At 40.9% G+C, this 17,804-nt stretch overlaps 2 protein-coding genes across 2 annotated transcripts; both read right to left on the reverse strand.

The window, feature by feature from the left end:
* Positions 1-48: 48 nt before the first annotated feature.
* pptc7a (protein phosphatase targeting COQ7 a) lies at positions 49-10,967 on the reverse strand. Its single transcript, XM_008284158.1, has 6 exons — positions 10,451-10,967; positions 8,349-8,528; positions 4,725-4,923; positions 2,596-2,719; positions 2,374-2,503; positions 49-2,290 (listed from the first exon to the last, which is right to left on the reverse strand). The coding sequence occupies exons 1-6, from the start codon at positions 10,650-10,652 to the stop codon at positions 2,232-2,234; spliced, it is 894 nt and encodes a 297-aa protein (XP_008282380.1). The 5' UTR covers positions 10,653-10,967; the 3' UTR covers positions 49-2,231.
* Positions 10,968-11,477: 510 nt separating this feature from the next.
* Positions 11,478-16,938, reverse strand: LOC103358993 (protein phosphatase 1, catalytic subunit, gamma isozyme). The gene is made up of 7 exons (XM_008284160.1): positions 16,532-16,938; positions 15,997-16,128; positions 14,966-15,196; positions 14,647-14,751; positions 14,163-14,386; positions 13,278-13,412; positions 11,478-12,148 (listed from the first exon to the last, which is right to left on the reverse strand). Exons 1-7 carry the CDS (start codon positions 16,584-16,586, stop codon positions 12,059-12,061), a joined length of 972 nt encoding a protein of 323 aa, XP_008282382.1. The 5' UTR covers positions 16,587-16,938; the 3' UTR covers positions 11,478-12,058.
* Positions 16,939-17,804: the final 866 nt, after the last annotated feature.

Genomic DNA, 17,804 nt, shown 5'->3' on the forward strand with positions numbered 1-17,804 from the left:
CAAAACCAACTGCAGGTTTACTCTTATCACAACCATCAAATTCAGCAATTCAGCAGGATAATAAATACTATAGTCTTTATTTAAATATTGTACAGAATTGAAAATGTTTTTTTCACAGAGCTTAGATCTGCATTGAACTGTACACCCAAATATATATATATGAATATATATATATAAACCAGGGGGAGGGGGGGCTCTGATTGAGACATGAAGTTGATGGGAGATGAAAAGGAAGAGTGTCCGGCTGTCTGTGAGTCAGGAAGCAGGAACCACAAAGCTAACAGTGGTTGTACTAAAGGACTGGGAGAACTGCTTTGTCATTTTAAGGCTGCTTAGATTGTCCTCAGTGCTGTAACTCAACTCACATTTTGACCCTTAGCGCTCTGCATCAATCTGTTTTGCCATGCCAGTCAGCTCCACTTCACAATGACACCTGACACTGCAGTCTTCAGTGTTAATTTGTCAGATTAAGCAGGGACACAGTCCGTAAGATTAGTGCAGATTGTAAACAGTGATCTGAAGATCCACGGGGAGGACTTTTGAAGCGTGGGATGGCTTTGTCACTATTCCTAAGCTCCTGATTGAGTGCAGAGAAGCAGATTTCAGGAGAAAAAAGGTTTGACATACTGGAGGTGAAAAAGACCTCGTGTTAAGACAGCAGGGCATGATGGGAAAGCTGTTTTGACTCTTATGGCTACTTGACAGTTTCAAGCTTTGTGCTCAGTAACTGGCACATATTTGGGGGGTGTTTAGGAATTGTTGACATGTTTGCCAGTATCAACGACACCTGATACAAGGCACATCATAATACCATTACACAAAATCTGTATTTTACCGAGACATCTTTCAGTGGGTAAAACTTGCAGAAAATTCAGAGTGCAAATCCGTAGTGATGTAAAGGAAACATATTGACGATTTTTCACATGAAACCTGCAGTGACCTGACATGAATGTGCCACTGGAGCTCTACAGCAGGAGGGAGAGAAAGAAGAAAAGCAAATGCTGATTGTGAACAACAGTTTCTTAAGCTACTCCAATGCAGTGAACAACTCCTCTGAACAAAGAAATTAGAAAAATACATTTGGTCACCTGACCAACTTCCACTGTGTTGAGCTTTTTCAGATATGCTCTATAAGCTTTGTGCGTTTAAGGCTGTGAGACCAATTCAGCCCAGTGGATATGGAGAAGTCTGTAGCCTTCACATCCATTTCATAGACACAAAATATCAACAGACATGCTGACGAGCACAAGTGCATTCATCACACACATTCATACACACATCTCACATATTCACAATCAAGACTTCAGCAGCAGCAGCTGTGAGATTAAAGGGAGGGCATCAGTTTGACACAATATATATGCATTGGGAGGCTTTTGAACTATAAAACACTCTTCCCATTATGTAACAAAATATATGCAAGACTTGAATTGCACTGGTCTGGAAAAGGCAGCTGCCGCTCTTCTTCGTATTGGATCGACCTGCCCCAAGAAACTAACCACAGATGAATAAATGTCACATACACTTTTTTTTGCAAACATTTAACAGAACATCCCAGAACAGCACACTAGTCCTATCTTCATATGCTCCCTGCACCCACTTAGAAGGGTCCAGGCCCTTTAATAAAGGTTTTCTAACTACCACTGAATCATTACGAAAATCTGTTTGCACAAGGCAGCCCATTTATTGAGCCCTAATGCTGCCATTTCCTGTGCAGTTCCCTTCTTGACACCACTGATGGACTGAATCATTCCCTTCCGGCAGCCCAGCAGGCAGCCACTTTAACACTCTTAACACCTACTGTCTGCCTCTGTCTCAGAAACTTCCCCCTAGTCCAAACCACCTATCAGAGAAAAAAGACTTATCCTCGTGAGATAGGAGCTTCATCTCCTACGTGCCCAATGACTGCTGATCCAGGCCAATGGGATTATCCAGTGAGCACTGGAACACTGCAAAGATGCCAACTCTGCAGCCTGGCCAAGAGGATGTTTGGCCTCCAGTTCGCTTTATTTGGCCACTCTCTGATGTGCACAATCACAGAGAAGTGGGCATGTAGGAGTTTTCAGGGGAGAGAAGAGAAAAGGATGATGCTCAGCTTGGGGGGTGAGGCAGAGCAGAGTTTGTGGATGTGAGGGGGAAGCATCAGACATCAGTCCTACATCCTGGCCAGCAGGAATCAAAGCAGTCCATCACCTGCAGAGGCAGATGCCCCCCGTCACAGCTCCACACAGACTCTAGTCAGTGTATTCCGCCACTATGGACAGCAGTACTGTGATGTCATCTGGCTTTCCTCCTGCACAGGCAGAACATGATGACCAATTTAGGATAGTGGTAAACAAAAATACTGTTTTGTAGCTTTTAAACTGAAACACTTACCTCTCACATTCAGTCCATTGTCACAGGCAAATTGTGCAAAAGGCGACATGTAGTTGGGATCATACGCCAGCACATGGGCCTGCTCTGCAATGCTCCGCGCTGTCTGCTGGATGCTCTCATAGTTTGTATTCTGAGGAGCAAAAACAAAGGCCACATTCAGTTTTTATACCAGACACACATCTGAATCCACTTCCAGCAGTATGTCACATGTCTGTGACTTACCTTGAGTTTCTTTAGCTCCTGCAGGATCATGTAATCAGGCATGTTGTCGAAGAGCCCATCAGTGGCAGTAAGGATGATGTCACCCAGCTGGACGTCAAACGAGGAACTGTCCGCTGCATCAGGGCTGCAGACACAGAAAAGAAGAAAGTCAAGCAGGAAACACTATATGCAAAAATTGTAGTTGTTCACGTAACTGAACTGAACTGTTCACACAGTGATCGGAATTTGTGCTGTCTGACCTGATGGATCGATCTTAACCTCTAACCAGTATTCCACAGCTTGAGGAATACTTACTGCACATTGCTCTGCTTGGTGCAAAATGTCCTCATCGAGCTATGGAAGCTAGACTCCCAGTTGCTACTGATCTTTCACCTTGACTACAGAAACATAATCCAATGTGCAGGATGGGGATAAATTCGAAGAATTGTCACACGGGGGTTTTGGAAAGGACAGTCCGGTCCAATAAAAGGTGCTACTATTATGATGGCTGCTACAAATACATGGAAGCAGGAACCAAGTTAGCCTGCCAGTGTCGTGTTCACTTCTTGGAAGATGCCCTTACCCCCCAGCCAGTCATCAAAGTTATTCATTACACACTGTCTGGACTGCATCATGACATCGGGAGCCAAAGCCTCCAGGAACAGCCTGTCCTGTCCTGTGAATTTTATGGACGGACCTAAAACTGCACTTCACTCTGTGAAGCTTTTCTCTACATCTCTGTAGCACAGTCTGGACATTATGTGCACCCACAGTTAGATGCGAAAAATACAAGGAACTTTTCTGCTGTATGCACTTGGTGAGCAGCTGTCATTAAAATGAACTGGCGTCCATGTTTAGATTCCTGATTCACTGTTTATCACACCCATGAGCAAAAGCCATTTCTTAAATGCCACCAAGGACAAACACTTGAGATAATTATACAGCTGTAGCTCTGAAGCATCTTATCTTCAAGTGTAATTATGAAACTAATCCTCTGGAAAAGGCTAAATCTATGGGCTGACAGTTCTGAAGCATTGTTATGGGAACGCAATATTTCCCTTCTGTATGATCATCAAGCTGGAGGACAAGTAATACACAGACAAGTGTGAAAAGAAATCTCAACAGATTCAGTACTGCCAAAAAATTAATACAAAGCATGTAGCATTAACGTACATAAGTATTTGGCTGCATGTTGAAAACACTTTTCCCAGCAGTGCTGTACTTCTTTACCACACCAACATATTCCTAGTCTTATTTTTTGCGACGCCTTTTCCGCTGTTACAGGAATGTTATTCGTGCACTTCAATTTGAACCTTGCACTCTTTTCTGTTGGTTGCTATGTTAGTGATCTCGGATTTTGAGCTTAATCTGCAGTTGCACTTAGCTTAAAATCACTGAGTAAATCCTTCAACTAAATGCTCAAAACTGAAGTATAATTTTAAGAACTCCAGGAACTCTTAACAAGCTGGTTAAAACTGAACTCAGGTTGTTTACAAAAAATAAAATGGAGAAAATACTCTCATTATATACCACTGGTGACACAGAGTTCAAGTTCATCTGTGGTTCATCTTTCATCAGTTTTTAAGAAAGGCAGATTATTTTGAGCCTCTTAAAAGTCTGAGTCTAGATGAACAAGTGAAAAGGTGGCTGAGGCTGCTTGCTGCAGGATTGGCTGCACTCTCTTCATTTTGTCCATCAGCCCACACAGACTTTGACCTGGGTAAGAGGGAAAGCTTGGCAGACATCCAGTGCCTGTCCTGCCCTCTACTGACGTCTACTGTGCTGCTGCTTGGCGCACCACAGCAACGAGACACAGCAGCACGTGGCCCCTGACACACTGTTACACTGCAGCTCAACACAGTACAGTGGCTACATTCACTGAACACTGCTCTGTGCGAGGCACACAAACACCATAAAATGTTCTTCAGTGGAGTTTGTTACAGCTAAGAGCCTTTGTTTTGTCTGCATGTGGTCAGTATCGTTATGAGGACATGCAGAGCTTTATGACATCTGCTGTACAGGACACACATATGAGCTCCTCTCCTTTAACTATTAAGTTCAAAAAACTCTGCAGTTGCAGTCTCCTGCAGACTAATTCAACTATGTTTGGGACAGCAGAAGGACAAGGTGCTGCCTGTTGGGTCTCTCACCTGTCACTAAGGACAGCGCCCTCAGCGCCTGGGGGAGCGATGGACAGCTGGAAGGGTGTGTTGAAGTAATGCTGCTGCTCATCTGAGCGGTGGACCACCTCCCCTCCCCGGACCACCAGGAAACCAGAGTCTCCCAGGTTGGCCGTGTGCAGCCGGTGGCTCTGCCGGTCCAAAACCACGATGCAAGCCGTGCTGCTACCTGCAGATATACACAGACACATACTTTGTCTTTGAAATTCATTGGAAATGTTAAGGAGGGGACTGAAATATCCTAAAAAATACAATGCACACACAGTCAGCTGGGGCTAGGTAACATATTGACTAAACCACAGAGCATTCATTTTAAAACGAAACAGTACGGCAAGAGTCAATGTATTAGAAAGGCATATTATTTGAGCAAATTTTGTGCCATTTCAAAATCAGGCAACATCTACTGTTGTTGTGGGGCTACATCATGAGGCGCAACGGATTACAAAACCCATGGTTTGGAAAAATACTGCATGGCTGTCAGCTGTTAACATGCCTTGTTCATGTAAACATACAATCGCCTAGTATCTTGTCAGTGCAACTCTGCTTGGAGATTGCGGGAATTATTCCTCGCTGGGGCCGAGATATGTTTTCAGTGCAGTTTGTCTCTCCTGTCTTTTTTTCTGTAAGCAAGGTCACACAGACTACCAGGCCAAGTTTCATCCAAGTTGGTGGAGAGGTTAAATTTTGGTGTAGCTCTACATCGCTTTGATTAAAATTGCAGGACGGGGCATTGGCTTTGTTGGTGGACTCTGCTCTGGTTATTTTTAAAAGTAACTGTGGTAGTAAAACTGTATTCACATGTTTGCTGAACTGTGGGTGAAGATCTGACTGGTCCATTACACAACCAGCTACCATCATGTTAGGTTACTACAACAGACAGGCCTCTATCTGGACTGAAATGTATCTTGGAAGGCTCATTGATGAGTCTTAATCAAGTGGTGTATGTACGAGCTACCTGTCTGGATGTCTGGTAGGTTAATAATAAGTAATATTAATTAGGGGTGAACTGGTTATTGGTCTTAGCAATAATCTGATTCGATGTTCAGCATTATTCTGTTCATTAGTATCGTTATTTTTAGCCAAATTGACTACAGATTTAAAAAATGACAATTTAAAAATGTGCTATTTTGGCTCTGATGCAGCCATTTCTCTTTGTCTGCCATCACCACTCTGTAGTCTCAAACTACGGCATGCTCACTGCACTCTGGTTACATGTTACATGCATAACAGCCTGGCAACACTGAAAGAAATCAACAACAATTAAACATGTAAAACAAATTAACAACAGCATTTTAATCAAGTTTTGTGAGGAAGTTTGTGTTATTCTAAAGTTGGACACAAAGTCATTAATTTTTACTGCAAATATATATTGAGTCTCCCTAACTTTGTAATAATTACCTATTGGTTCACCCTGGTAATTCTATATTTACTTATATGTGTGCATGTGATTGCTTTTTTTTTCCATGTGGGGGTACTTGCTCACACTGAGAGCATTTTAAACTCATAGGATATATTTAAAAGTTGCTATAACATGGAACTACCAGCATCTTAGTGCCTATTGATACCTGGTACCTCTATTGTCATTGCAAAAACAAACATGTGTACATTCCTAAAGAATGCCTGAAAAGTAATGAATAAGGAAAATCTTTTTATTTACATGAGCCATGCATTCATATGCAGCATGCAAGCATTTGACTAATCAGATGGAGCCACAGCTAGCAGTCAGCTCTGCTCACTTTAATTGGTGTCAAACTGGTAGTTACTGTGACATCAGCTAGCACGCTGACCGAGGAAGGAGAGACGAGTAAGGAAAATGTCAAGAGATGTTTTTGATGAGTTTAGGGGAAGATATTTCAGAGTGAGCATCAGGGGAAATTAAACTTTCATTTCATATAGTTTCATGTCCTATTTAATTAGTTGGGTATTCATGCACAATTTGTTCAAAATAGTCTATTTCATTTTTTTATTTAGTGTTGCGTGGCACATCTGAAATTACAGCAGCGGGCAATAATCGCAGCCAGAAACGCTACCAATTTAACTAAAAAATAAATTTTTCGCCAGGTGTGACTCAGAACAAATACCTTATCTGCCATTTTCACAGAAGATACTTGGAGTTGTAGAAAAAAACACAGGTGTTCCTAATAATATTACAAATGGCTGTTCGACAGTGTGACAATGAGCCAGCTAACACAACACCATCACTCATTTAATTATTTACACCTGAGCTGTCCTACTGCAACACGTCAAAATATCTTGTCTGAAAGAGAGCCTATAATGAAGAAATATCTTGCATCTGCAGTGGAATTTTATTTTATTTTTTTATTGGAATGCATAATTTCCATTGAAAAACAAAAACTTAGATGGAAATAAATCCGCTAACACCCTAAAAGCTATCTTTTCCTGCAGTCTTTCTACAGCTACACAGCTTAGGAAATATCTTTATATTAATGGGAGGATACGAATCCAAAGTGCTTTTGAGAACCAGATTAATGAGGTTAGCCTGAATACACAAACTTAGCATACCACAATCAGTGGTGCGGTTTTAAGAACTTTTTAGAGCTCTGTGTTGATGGGAGATGCGATGAAGAAACATGAGCTGGTGGAGCAGGCGGACAGCGTGTGGCCACACCCTGCTGGTGATTCATCTGGCAAACCAAAATATGCTCTTTGGGATCAACCTTCAAAACCCCTCACGCACTGTGACTCACTCCCTTTCTTCTCTGTTTTCTCTACAGCAGTACAATTACACACACTGCCAGCCTCAAGAACATTCCCTCTGCCGTAAAGGGAACAGCACAATACAGTGTTGTTTCCCCTGCCGCACATGTGATAGCGGGATGGAAAAGTACTGACACTCACCGAGACAGAGATCTGGTCCTAACACATTTGTTTGCTGATGTTACATGTTAGCGCAGGCTTTGTTATCGGGAAACGGTGCGAAAGAGGAAAAGGATTCTGGAAGTGAACTGCATGGGGCAGGTTGGGACTTGGGGCATTCCCGGGACTTCTTCATGGGATGTGGCTGTTCTGACTCATGATGCAAAAATCTGTATCCAGCCACCACTGAACTGAACAGACAGAAACAAACAACCTAGCCCCAGATAGAGTAACTCAGATCCAAGCCACATGGAAAATGTACTCTTTCACTAGCAGATGCAGTATGGTTATTAAAATCTAATGTCCCACAAAGTGGATCTGAATTTGTTTACTAAACTTTTAAACAAAGTGAGACACAATGAGCAGGAAGTTCAGGCATACCAGACTGTGCAGTTGTATGAAAACACTTTAAAATATGCAGCTAGAGGGGAATAACACCTTGTTGTGTTAATGGAGTAACATACGATAATCTACATGGCAAAACAGAGGCCGCTGTCATCATCCTACCACTCAGGGGGATACCATCAGCTGTGTATGAACAAACAGGACATGTTCAGCAGATTAGGAACGTAGACTCAACATGATTTACAGAAACAAAGTAGTAGTCTACTATACATTATTGAGTGCAGTCTTTGACAGTGTGCCTGTAGAACCAGCTGAAGTAGGCATGGCTTTCTTTACATACTAAAATCCTGTGTTTAAACCGGTTACACTCACCCAGTAGGGGTACTTTGTTCTGCAGTAGCTCGTAGTAGCTGGTCGTAAGGACGCCCACTGGGTTGCTGGGGACAAAGCGTCCTTCCTTCACCAGCCTCTCACATGTCTTCATCAGTGTGCCTGAAAACTGCGACGGGTCCACGCCGTAGTCCCTCCAGCCACCTACTCCATCTGCCACTCCTAAAAAAAATAATAATAAAAAAAAAAAATAGACAGGTGTTAGTTTTATGATTTTAATCAATTATTTGTCCTTTATTACAGCTCAACAACCCATCTTCCCTCCTTGTTTCTACCAACTCTGTCATGTACCAAATGCTGCTAATTGTTTCCATTAAGGCAATAAAGATTTTAGATTACAACAAGCACTGAAATGCACATATCATTTTTGACAGTCCTCAGATGTGTTTCACAAGTGAGACTAATCAATAATGCCATACAGCTGCTCGATGAAAAATAACAATGGGCACGTTCAGCAAGACACAAAAAGGACATCCAGTACAAGAAGACAGAAACCAAGGAATTGTTACAGAATGTATAAATCAGCCTACATCCGAAATCCTACATGATTTAATCTTGACGTGTCTGTCTCAGTCACTCTCCAGTATGTCTGACAGTTATATAGAGCCATCTGGTCATCCACAGACATTTGAAGTAATTGCACTAGCTAGACTGATTTTGTATTTGTTGCATTTCAATTCATTAACCCAACTAAGATATATTCTCTCTCTCTCTCTCTCCGTTTTTAAAACCGTTTCATCATTCAAAACCTTAGCTACATGCATACAATTCTGAACTGAAGCCGCAATTCATCTTTCTATAGAAACATGCTCTGCTCATTTTGTTTCAGGAAGTGCTTTTGTTCCCATAGGAACATTTAGTCAGGTCCAAGATTTTCCTAGAAAGGAAACTTTAGCCTATTACTCCCAGGACGCCAGCATCTGCTCCACTGACCATACAAGGATGGCCCGCTGTGTCTCGTCACCCTGTGCCAGAACAGACACACAGGCCTGCTGGAATCTGTCACACAACTTTGCAACTAACTAGACAAACCTACAAAAAAATGTACCTAACTTTGTGAAAAGATATTCTCATTTCTAAGTTTTTTGGGGTGTCTTGATGAACTGAGTAACTCAGTCAGTAGAGCCGCACAGATGCTGCAGAGCTCTTAAATGACAGATTGATTATACAGGATCACGGCTTCTGTGCTTAGGAGTCACTTTAATCGACCCCCAGTGGAGCAGATTTTTAAGCCTGCATTGTTTTTGACTACTTCAGACATCGGTGGAACTGAAATACAGAATATTGATACAGAAACTAAATACAGAATTGCGTTTGCGGTTCTTTAATTCGTTTATAATTGTGTTGAGCCCTGGGTACATTTCAGAACCTCTCTGTCCTGTCAACAACAATTGCTGCTAATTGTTCCATGTTGGAAGTTGATGTGTGAGAGAAGTCGTGCCTTTGCAGCAGCACCTCGAAAGCTTTGGAACAGCATTCCTCTTTGAATCAAGTTTCTGCTCCGTTGACATTCTTAGGAAAAATCCCAAGGCATACATGTTTTCAGTGTTTTTTCTTCTGTTGTTCTTCATGATCTTAACGTTTTATTTTTTTATTCTAAAAATGTAACATAAGTTGTTGTCCTGTTTCGCTTTGTTTTAGTATTTTATAGTATTTGGTTGTACAAATTTATTTTATGAGTCTCAATCCTGTGTAGCTTGTTGCACACATTTCCGTTGCTGCCTCAATAATAACATGTACAGCACTTTGGTTAACTCGGGTATTTTTAAACTTGATTTAATGAATTCTCCACACAAGGTGAAGTTCAGGTTCAAGCCTACAAAAACTTGAAAATGCAGGGGGTATTGCAGGAAATGTATACATAACAAAAAAGAAATAGTACTGAAGTACAAATACATGTGCAGTCTAATGACTGAGTGGGCTCTTTTGAATTGTACTGTTTTCTAACCCATCCTATGTATCAGGTGGTTCAATCTCGGGATAAAGGGGTTGACCTCTGACCTCCCATTCGCGTCACAGCCAGTGTTATGCACAGTGATGTCGCATTGCTAGGTTAATGTTTCCACAGAGAACCAGACACTCACCCAAAACATCAGCGGATCTGTGTCGGGCGATGAAGCATGCGTCGTCTCCATAGCACATCCCTTTCTTCAGGATGCCTTTGCGGAAATCCTTCCCGAAGCCGCAGCTCGCTGTCACCAGGCTGTAGTCGCGGCTGTCTGTCTGAGAAAGTCCGCCGATGACAGCTCTGGCAACCAGTCTACCGTACGATAGCACGGACAACATCCCCTACACACCAGTCCCACCAAAACAAACCGGCCAAGCTAGCAGCGCTGCTAGCTTAGCGTCGACGTGAGCGCACAGTGTTGACTTGCTAGCTCCGCTAACGAGACAACAGCCGCCACGCACGCATAGACAATGCCTCCCGCTGGTATAACAACAGACAGCTCAGAGCGGAGTGACTCCCGAGCCGTGAAAGCTGAAGGAAATTCACAGACAACAGCCGCCGCTTCCGCTCCAGAAGACCCGTGAGTGCTGGTTGTGGGCGGCCATGGCGCCACTGCTGCTCCGAGACGCTACATAACACAAAATGTGGACCAGCCGCTCGGTGGCCTCGCGCCTCTCTGCTGCTGTCTTGTGACTGCGCTGACGTCACACGTCATTATGCAATCCACGTTTCCTAATATGGAAATGAAACATTCCGCCAACTTTACTTATTTACAATTCAGAAAATCAAGTGCAGACAGATTACGCGGGTAGATTCATGTGTCTATGGACAAATTAACTTTACATGGCTGTTTGAAGCATAAAGATAAATACGGCACATGAAAAAGAGCACGTATGCGGCGGAAATTATCAAGGAAAACAGACAATTCCTTATTTAAAAAAAATAAAAAATAATAATAAAAAAATCCTTTGCCCCGTTACTATACAATATTTAACACATCTTTGTTCTTTAACTGGGTGTCAAGAAATTTCCAGTATATTCTGTCTCCCCCTTGTGGGTGTTAACAAATGAGGCTCTTTATTCATGAGGTGATGCAGTGGCACCTTTTCATATTGTCATTTTTAAAAGGCAAAAAAAAGAAAGAAACCACATCCAGACACCAATTTCCCCCTAAAATACACTCAAACTTTATTAGAAAGATTTTAGACATTACAAGAGTGCTTCTTTATTCATTTCATTTAGCACAAGACTTGTTTAAAAATGTGATGCAGTGTAGTCAATGTTCAATGACACTGACAGTAAATTAACTGTAAATAATGTTTACAGAAGTAAACAGGTGTTTGTGACTTTCCCCCATGGTTTTATAGCCATTAATATCCATTACTGACAGTGAGAAAAAAAGATGACAAATGAATAAGACATGAAAGAAAGTGGAAAAATTGTGCACAGCTTCAAACAAGGCATTCCTGTGCATAAGTAGCCGTATTGTTACATTTTTCCTGATTGAACAGTCATATGTGGCAAAGACTAGCTGCAAAATGGAGTGCAAAACACCTGAGGTTTTCATGGTGACATATCAATTTACCCCTGTGGACAAAACAACAAAATATTTTGCTTTCATCGAGTAGGAGTGGATATCTTTTCAGTATTGGCAGCATGAAGGACAACCAATCCTTCAAATGCAGAAGAACAGAGCAGAAGAGAGGAGTGACACTCCGGCCATTTGTCCCCCCCACCCACCCCCTCATTTCTTGGCTTGCTTGGTGACCATGTTGCGGGGGGGAGTCACGGGACGGCTGCCATTGGGCTTCTTCTTCTCGGCTGGTTTCAAAATCTGCAAGGGGAATATAGACAGTCAAAAATGTGAAATGTGGAACCTTCAAATTCGTACACAAATATTTCCCGAAGTAGTTTCAGATTCTAATACATTTTGTTATTTGTGATGACCTTTTCTTGAAATTTTATGTTTCAATTCTGTTTGTCCATTTTTCGTCAGGAAGATTACGCAAAAAAAAACGAAGCCTAACAAAAGAAAAAACCTATTAATGCTGGGTACAAATCTTGATCACGCTTTTTAAAAGCCACAAAATAGTGCATTGGCCTTGGAGGAAGACTATGCCCTCTGAGTGCTCTACTAGTTTAATTTTAGATTAATTAAAATCACTTAAAAGGCCAGTGTGTTGGATTTAGTGGCATCAAAAAGTGAGGTCGCTGTATTGTGCAGAAGAGTCTACAGTGTCTGCCGCTTCAAAGTAGAAATATGAAAGGCCCTAACTACAGCCCATGTTTGTCAGCTCTGGACTAGAGTAAAAACAAGGCGACGCAACATGACAGGCTCTGTGAAAGAGGACCTCCACCCATTGTATACACGCAGGGTTCAATTTATGCAAACCAAACCCAACAATGCATAGTTATAAATCCACACTAATAAAAACATAATTACATTTCATTACTGCCCTTAAATCCTAAGTCATGCAAAATAGAAAAGAGATAAAGCAATAATGAAAACTGCCAGCCAATTAGCAGATCACTTGAACTGTAAGATCAAAAATGAGATTAGGTCTTTAGTTCTTTTTCAAATGAATGCCATACCTCTGCAGCCTTAGCATTCTTACCCATGACTGGTGTTAACCTGTGATACCAGTTTTGTAACAAGTTCTATTTTAATAAACAATATTTCAAACTTTATTTAGCTTATTTTTTAAATGTTTGTGGTGTAGTTTTAGGATACTGTGTATCTTTTGCACATCTAAAATATGTTTTATTCATATCATCTGACATTTTCCTGTAATATCTTATATTTTCTCATATGTACCTCAACACTGCACTAAATAGACCTTATGTAGTGATTGTGTAACTCAGATAGTCTTGTTTGTACCAGTAATGAAATCTGTTTTTGACGGAATTAGTCGAGCAACAGCAACATTAGTGAAGTACTTGATGTACAAACAAAAGCATGTTACCTGGAAAGAGCACATGAGAGTCTCATCCACGCTCATCATGGCACCAGCATTGTCAAACTCCCCACAATAGTTAGGCGCTGAGAACAAAGTCACAAGCTGCCTCTTGGCGAAAAATTCATATCCATCCTCAACAACCTGCCAGTAAGATAACAAAGATCGAAAAGACAGGGTTAAAGATTTAGGAATGCACCTCTTGATAGAAGTTTAACTGCATCATGTAGAATGTAGAGTGTCAAATATAGTCAAGTGCAGTTATTCCTAACCTGATGGATCAGGATCCATACATAGGATTAAGGCTACACAACAAGTACAACTAACAGTTACTTTCATTTTCCATTCATCAGTCAATTTTGTTCTGGATGAATTTGATTAGTTGTTGGCCTACAAAATGTAAAACAAAGTGAAAAATATCAATCAGTGTTTCTGGAAACTGCAGAGACAAGAAACGGAAAAATGTATATTGAAAGCGATTATGCAATTATCAGAGTAGTTGGTGATTTATTTCATAGGTAGTAACTAACTGAATAATCATTGCTGCTCATCAAACATATTTCAGCCAAACAAAGCCTAGTGTATATTTTTATTTTTCAAGTCTCTAAATTTTTTCCCAAATAAAACAACAACAACAAAAAATCATTCAATGTAGCATCTCACAGCCACCAGAAATACAAAAGCAGTGATCAGGGGTTAAAAGTATACATGGTCTTATCTCAAAGGGCCATAAACTAAAAAGGTCAACAACCCTGGCCAGTCACTGTGCCAGTTCTTTACACAATAGTGACGTCTTTGTATCAAGTGTTATCTGTGCACAACGTGATATTCCATTACACAACCACTTCCCGCAGTCATATATCTGTATATAATGACAAACATGATTGTGATTACCTGATGGGCACGACAGATCAGGTCCAGGTCATGCTTGTGCAGGAACTTGGCTACCACCTCTGAGCCAAAGGTAAAAGATACACCCCTGTCGTTCTCCCCCCAGCCCAAAACGTCCTTGTCTGGATCAGACCACAGCAAATCGCACAGCAGACCCTGGTCAGGAACGTCAGTGGGACGCATGATGCGTCTGATCTGCTCCATGGACTGAAGGTCAGGAGACAGTCCTGAAGGGAACGACAAAGTACACTTACAAATAAACATGCTTGTTTTGAGGTCAGTACATATTACACGTGGGTCTCTTGACAAACTGCAAACACAAAATTTCTCAAGGACAAATCAGAGTGGCTGATAACAAAACTGGACTACTTCTGACATGCTGCATACAGACAACTGCAATGGAGTTCATAGAAATGTGTAAAACATTCTGAAAAGTTAAATAATGCTGCACTTTAATGCTGGTAAAAACACAAAAACAAGAATCTACCTCCATGGCAGCAAAAGATCTTCTCATCAACAATGGCGGCAATGGGGAGGCAGTTAAAACAATCCGTGAAGGTCTTCCAGAGTTTGATGTTGTACCTTCTTTTACCTAACACGTGAAGACAAGAAAATATATTTCAAATCCTATAATCGTTTAGAAATATGAACACATTTTTCACTATTGCACATTTATAACCCCCCCAAACAGCTTAATCAACCATAGAAAATCAGTGTAAAAACCAAACAGTCAAGTGCACGAAACACACACAAAGGACCAAAACTGTGGAACTGTTCATACATTAAACTCAATACACATCACTCACACTCATCATAGAAACCATATATTCTGTTGATTGAAGCACACTCATGGTTTCCCCTCAGCAGGAAGAAGTTCTCAGGGTATTTGATTTTGTAGGCCAGCAGGAGGCAGATAGTTTCCAGAGACTGCTTCCCCCTGTCCACATAGTCACCCAGAAACAGGTAGTTGCTCTCTGGAGGGAAGCCCCCATACTCAAACAGCCTCAGCAGGTCATAGTATTGCCCGTGGATGTCACCTGGAGGAGAAAGACAAATTGACTCTCTGAACCCTAAAATCCAACAGCAGGTTGCTGTTAAAAAATCAAACAAAAACCCCACCAAAATTACTGCATTTATCAGAGCCATAAACATTAACAGAAAGAAAAGTTAGACGACTACATTAGTAACTTTCTGACAGTCTTTGAATGAGTCATTTGTGATGTGCTCTTCCTTCTGAAAACTTAATCAAATCTAAGCTTAAAACCGCAGTATTTCATCTGACATATTTTATTCTATGTGTCTTATTTAAAAATTCACCAAGAACAAACCATTTAAAGGGACCAGTCTTTGAAAAAAATTCCAAATCTTTAATAATCTCTTCATTCCCCCCCAGTGTTGTTAACAAATTTCAGATCCCCCCCCCCCATTAAATAAATAAATAAAAGGAATATAACCTGTTTTGTTTTTGTTTTTATTCTCTGATTTATGTTGTTATTACTGTTGTTATTACTTTCCCAGTTCTCTTTATTTTTGGCCAAGGTTGTGTCGTTTCCTCAAAGGTGCAGGACTTTACTATATACTACACTGCAGTGGAAATGTCATGTCCACAGTGAGAAAAATGACACCGGAACGAAAATACACCAAGAACCTGTTTGCAGTTCATAGAGTTATGTGCCTACAGAAACCACACTGCATCTTTTTGAGTCATAATTTATCTTTTTGGAGATGTTTTTTTTTCCCCCCAAATTAAACCAGAAAATACTTATCATAAAACCATATATATTTTTTTCAGTTGTTTTTGATCCTACATATAACGATAAATACATGTGATTCTCACCACAAATCTTGAGAGGGGCCTCCAGCTCCAGCAGGATGGGTTGACTTAGAAAGATCTCCCTGGACTTGAGGCATAATCCACGAATCTCATTCTCCTGCAGCTGCACGTTCTTGCCAGGCTTTGCTCCTCTGACTGCGGCGAGAAAACACAAACAAGTGTCAGCAAAGACAGTAACAGATAAACACGGTCCCAGCTTTTTCAACGATGCCTGTTGTAGTATCTTTCTGCGGAGGCTGTGTGGGACAAACATACAGTCGGATGTGTGGCGCGACAGAGTGCGCAGTGTGAGTGTTTGTGTGCGAGAGCGCTGCGTTTCTGGCCAAGTACATGTTGTTTCTTGTCCTTGAGGTAAAGCAAGATTATCAGCCAAGAGGCACATTACGAGACAACTAACGATTAACAATAAACAGAAGACATACGTTAGAAAGTACTTATTTTACACAAACATAAGCTACATCTGCCCATCTACTGTTTGTCACAGCTGCTTACAAATAGAAAGGAGTGCCTATTATGTAATATTTTAGCATTTACTTACCTTCTAAAAGCCGCTGGATGATACTGTCTATGTTGAGCTTGTCAACATCAGCCATTGCAAGCGTCGAGGTTATTAAAATGGACTCAGTCAAATGTAGGTCTTGGCGTTAACACACTTGTGAAAGCTAGCCCGCTAGCTATCCTAGCATTAGCTACCTACTGTTAGCCTCGCTAATTTTCCGGCTGAAGGTAAAGATGTTAGTATGGCCCTGCTACTGTTTAGCTGCTCGCTAACGACTTTAAAAATCTAATAAGCTACTTAGACATCGCAGTTTCAAAATTATTCACATCCAATGTCGGCTATTGTTTAGAAACGGGGACTATAAAAAATAAACGTCAGCCGCACTAGCCGCTAGCTAGCGATGGTGTCCCGTCTCTGTTTTTCCTCTGCCGCACCTTGTACAGAGAAGCAGCTGCTTGAAGGAGGCTGCTGCTGGGAGCCGCGCCGCTGCTGCCCCCTGCTGGCTTGGATGGAGGAGAGGCAGGAGCGCATCTGGACAGATATGTCTGATCGACCTGGAGTATGCTCAAGACACACCACAGGCTTCATAGCGAGACGCTTTCAAGACAGAAATCAATATTTAGGTAATAAATGCAAGACTTGTGTTAATACACATTAAAAAGTAATTTAGGATACCTATTCCAACTATTGACATGCATAGCTGTAAGAAAAAAAAATCGAATTAATGAATTTAGATAAACCTATTAAGTTGCAAATATTGTTTTTGAGGAGTTGTGTTGGCAAATTTATGTTGGTAACTGCATCAGCTTTAGTTGTGTGTAATTTCATCTCAAATTCAAAAATGTCTGCATTCAGTGATTGAAAACTAAATTTGAGTTCTACCATCTTACTGAAACTGATATGATGATGATGATGAGGATGATGATGATGACGATGATGATGATGAAGATGATGATTATTATCATTTTATTACATGTATATTTTTTTTAACTAATAAATTCTACTATAGCAATGTATTAAGGAATATTCTTAATAACTTTTTATGAAACTATCAGTAGTGGACTTGCACACAGCTGACACTACTCATATTTAGCAGTGCAATTTGGCCATTTTACTCTGCAGTTTAGCACAATAATGATTCAATGATAAAATTTCATTTGACAAATCTACTCAGCTGACTTTTCATTTGTGCTGTGAAAAGTATGATTTGGAGGGAAAGCATGATTTAGTTTTTGACTATTTGCGTAACTGTCAGTTATCAAATTCTATCTGAAACCTAGCATCTGTTTGCAACTAGTGTTACAGTTTTCTT

Source organism: Stegastes partitus, unplaced genomic scaffold, assembly GCF_000690725.1.
Source record: "Stegastes partitus isolate 25-593 unplaced genomic scaffold, Stegastes_partitus-1.0.2 Scaffold349, whole genome shotgun sequence".
Classification (NCBI taxonomy): domain Eukaryota; kingdom Metazoa; phylum Chordata; class Actinopteri; family Pomacentridae; genus Stegastes; species Stegastes partitus.

Excerpts from the sequence above, each read along its gene's own strand:
- pptc7a (XM_008284158.1), bottom strand. The coding sequence starts at position 10,652 with ATGTTGTCCGTGCTATCGTACGGTAGACTGGTTGCCAGAGCTGTCATC. Across the intron at positions 2,720-4,724 it reads GGCGCTGTCCTTAGTGACAG|CCCTGATGCAGCGGACAGTT; the intron begins GTGAGAGACCCA and ends CTGTGTCTGCAG. Across the intron at positions 2,504-2,595 it reads AGGAGCTAAAGAAACTCAAG|AATACAAACTATGAGAGCAT; the intron begins GTAAGTCACAGA and ends TTTGCTCCTCAG.
- LOC103358993 (XM_008284160.1), bottom strand. The coding sequence starts at position 16,586 with ATGGCTGATGTTGACAAGCTCAACATAGACAGTATCATCCAGCGGCTT. Across the intron at positions 14,752-14,965 it reads ATATGGTTTCTATGATGAGT|GTAAAAGAAGGTACAACATC; the intron begins GTGAGTGATGTG and ends TTCACGTGTTAG. Across the intron at positions 13,413-14,162 it reads TGATCTGTCGTGCCCATCAG|GTTGTTGAGGATGGATATGA; the intron begins GTAATCACAATC and ends TCTTACTGGCAG.